This window comes from Bombyx mandarina, chromosome 04 (assembly GCF_030267445.1).
Source record: "Bombyx mandarina strain Sakado chromosome 04, ASM3026744v2".
Classification (NCBI taxonomy): Eukaryota; Metazoa; Arthropoda; class Insecta; order Lepidoptera; family Bombycidae; genus Bombyx; species Bombyx mandarina.
In genome coordinates this window covers 8345832-8349734 of record NC_143211.1, presented here as the reverse complement: position 1 = coordinate 8349734, position 3903 = coordinate 8345832, and the positions used below count along the sequence as shown (strand labels likewise).

General features: G+C 39.4%; 1 protein-coding gene across 1 annotated transcript; it reads left to right on the top strand.

The window, feature by feature from the left end:
• Nucleotides 1-2684: 2684 nt before the first annotated feature.
• On the top strand, nt 2685-3677 carry LOC114250958 (alpha N-terminal protein methyltransferase 1). Its single transcript, XM_028185079.2, has 2 exons — nt 2685-3239; nt 3329-3677. The coding sequence occupies exons 1-2, from the start codon at nt 2785-2787 to the stop codon at nt 3579-3581; spliced, it is 708 nt and encodes a 235-aa protein (XP_028040880.1). The 5' UTR covers nt 2685-2784; the 3' UTR covers nt 3582-3677.
• The last annotated feature ends 226 nt before the right edge of the window (nt 3678-3903 follow it).

The following is a 3903-nucleotide window of genomic DNA, read 5'->3' as shown; positions in this document are numbered from 1 at the left end:
ATTTTCTCAACGACTAAACAAGTTTGACAAAACCTCGTGACAAGACCGAGAATCTTTTTTTAAATAAATAAATGGTATTCGATTTTTAAAACCAAGCAGTTTTCAATTAAAAAGATTTTAATATGACAGGAACAGTGGAAATATTCCATTCCCGATACTTTTAGTGCAGCCTAGTATCCTTGTAGTTGCAACAGAAAACATGCAAATTGTTGACAAAGAATATAGGGAATTAAAATTAGATGTTTCCGTGTTAATTTATTGTCAACTTCTAGTTCGACGTCTGAAACTTTTATGGTGGATAAATTTTGGAGTGAAGTCAGCCAAATCTGTGACGCAAATAGCAAGCCAATGGTAGGACCTCTTGTGAGTCCGCGCGGGTAGGTACCACCACCCTGCCTATTTCTGCTGTGAAGCAGTAATGCGTTTCAGTTTGAAGGGTAGGGCAGCCGTTGTAACTATACTTGAGACCTTAGAACTTACATCTTAAGGTGGGTGACGCATTTACATTGTAGATGTCTATGGGCTCCAGTAGCCACTTAATACCAGGTGGGCAAGCAAAGGTATGGCAATTTGTCCCGATTTGTGAAGCAAATGACGATACTTACTGGTGGTAGGACCTCTTGTGAGTCCGCGCGGGTGGGTTCCACCACGCTTTTTTTTTTTTTTTTTCGTGTATAGGGCCGAACCTCCTACGAGGTCTCCGCGCAAAAGGGGCGCGCGGGGTATGTGAGACTCAACGATCTGCATGGTGTTGTGAGCAGACCGCGGGCCCAAGGATTATAGGATTCACCCACTAAACGACTCCCCTGCACTCTTACACCCGACGTCCGATCCCCTCCGAGGTCAGAACCCGGATGAGGTAGGGTGGCTACCGCGGTCAACACTACAACCAGACGGCACGGCTCACCCCAATGACGCCCAGCCGACGGAGCCTTCGAGGCGAATCGAAGGCTCTGAAACGTCGGCCGTCTCGGTACGGCAGCCCGTCGGGCCGCCCAGACGGTGCCGCCGGGTCGGGACGCGATGCACCGTCGACCGGTCGCTCTATTCAATCCACGGCAGCACGCTAGAGTGCTGGTAGCGCGCCGCGCGGCCTCACCCCCTCAGGTCGCCCCTTGACCTTCACCGGGGGGAGGCCGCTACCTACAGGGGCCGGGACGTACGGGCGTATTCCCGCCTCCGGCCCCCAGGTCGACGGCGACGGATCGGTGCGGAAAGGGAAGACCTCTCTCTCTCTCGCTCCGCCGCTTCCTTCTGCGAGATGGTGCACTCGCAGAAGTCGAGCATCGCCTTCCAGGACGCGTCGCTGCCGAGCATCGTAGCCACGACGCGCGGCAGCGAGAGGTCCTCTCCTATGACCGCGAGGGCGGCGCGTTGCTCGTCGAATCCAGAGCAACGCGCCAGTGTGTGTTCCACCACCCTGCCTATTTGTGCCGTGAAGCAATAATGCGTTTCGGTTTGAAGGGCGGGGCAGCTGTTATAACTATATTTGAGACTTTAGAACTTATAACTCAAAGTAGGTGGCGCATTTACGTTTTGGATATCTATGGGCTTCAGTGACCACTTAACACCAGGTGGGCTGTGAGCTCGTCCACCCATCTAAGCAATAAAAAAAAAATACTACCTTTGTCCAACGCCAAAGTATAATTTCAAGACTAATTTCTAATATTAATAGGATTAAAAATCAAGATCGAAATCGATTTAATAATAAGAATGTTGCTGCAATATTGCATGGAAAAGAGGGATTACGACAGTTGAAAGGAGGATGTCACACATTTGATCCTGACAGAAGTATTATCAAGTTAATGGATTCAAAACAACTTTATGAAAATGTTATCCAACATAAAGTCGAAGAATTTTAAGTTTAAGTTTCATTTTATTATTTTAATTTTTTTATAATTTTTTATTTAGATTTCGTTTAAAAAAAAGAACATTGGGCTCTTGAATTAATAGTGGTTTCTTTGTTATTTTTATTATTTTATTGTTTAATCAAGGAAACATTCATGTTCTTATGCCGGCCCTTCACATGCGCGCAAATATTCGTACATTGGACGAATTAAAAAGGAGGAGAAATTCGTGAGACATTCGTAAACAAGTGTAGGAGGAAGCGCAAACGGGTTCGCAAATTGAGTACCGCACCCATTTGCACAGCCGCTAAGTTTGCGAATGAATGTTTGACGGCCCTACAATGTACGAATATTTGCGCGCATGTGAGTGGCCGGCATTAACCTATAATGGGACTTTTTGGCGGGAACGCGAGGAGTGAAGTTGTGTGATTTGTTTTATTTTGTCTATTTAGTGTTTCTTCAGGTTTAAATATGTAATAACGGTGATTTATTAACTGTTTAATATCTGTAAAAGTGCACAAATGTGGGAAAATGAAACAAAGCCGCTGGACGTAACTTCTCGGGATCCTCCAAAAAGTCCACTGAAAAAATCTTAGTAAATGACCACCATTTTACTGAGATTATATTTCATCCCATATCATCTCATTTCATTTCATTTAATTTCATTCCAGTTGATTAATATCTCAAATTAATCATCTTCATTTCATTTCACTCCATAATATAATTTTTATAAAAATATGAATATAAATTAAAATAAGACATGACTTAAAGGTCTTAGTTACCAGGTCAGAAAATCCCTTATAAAAAAATTAACCTATAATGCAAACATAGATTATACACATAATTTAATTAATGCAAATATATTTATTTACACAAATATTTACGTACGGTACTATTTACGTAGGTACCTACTAATATTAATTACCTAGTTAAAATCATGAGTAATTTAGATTTTGATGATAACGACATAAGTTATGAAAGTGCCCAAAAATATTGGTCAGATATTCCTGCAACTGTTGATGGAGTTCTCGGTGGCTTTGGATTTATATCTGACATAGACATAGAAGGATCAAGAATTTTCCTTGAAAGTCTTTTATCGTGTAATAAAGCTCCATGCACTGATTTAGCACTTGACTGTGGTGCTGGTATAGGAAGGATAACAAAGAACTTACTATTGCCATACTTTCAATTAGTGGACGTTGTGGAGCCCGATAGTAAATTCATTAAAACAATAAAAAATTATGTTGGTGAACACCAATCAAAGATTGACACACTATACGAAGTTGGTTTACAAGATTTCAATCCTGTCAAAAGATATGATGTTATTTGGAACCAGTGGGTTCTAGGATATCTACTGGATCAGGATTTAATAGCTTACTTAAAACGCTGCAGGTATATTTTATCTTGAGGCTTATTTATATAAAGTTAATAATTTGCTTTTGTTATAAACTTTATTAACTGCATAAAACTATTCATTTCAGAAATGCTTTAAAGACCAATGGAGTCATTGTAGTAAAAGAAAACGTAACTTCATCAGGTAAAAGTGAAAAGGATGAAACAGATTCCTCAGTTACACGATCACTACAACAGTTTCTTAGTATTTTTAAACAATCAAAGCTGAAGAGATTAAAACAGTGTAAGCAAACTAATTTCCCTAATGGAATTTACCCTGTTTATATGTTTGCATTAGTTCCTATACAGGAAGATTATAATTCTGAGGATTTAAAGGTATAATAATAGCGTAATTGTGGTTTAGTGAATATTTAAAAAATGGACAGAAAAAAAGAAATAATTATTATCTGTAAAAATGAAAAATAAACATGTATTATAATGTAAACTTTAGTCTCTTACTGTACATTGTTTACAATGATAAATCATGAAATTGTTTTTATTTTTTAAATTATTTGTGTATCACAATATAAGAAAAGCAAGTTGCATTTTTTAAGACATGTCTTAGATGTAGTTGTCTAATTTCCGTCATATAATTATATATACAGACGTATTCCTCTTGGGATGTGATAATACATCTAATTTCCAACAAAATTAACCCTAATAT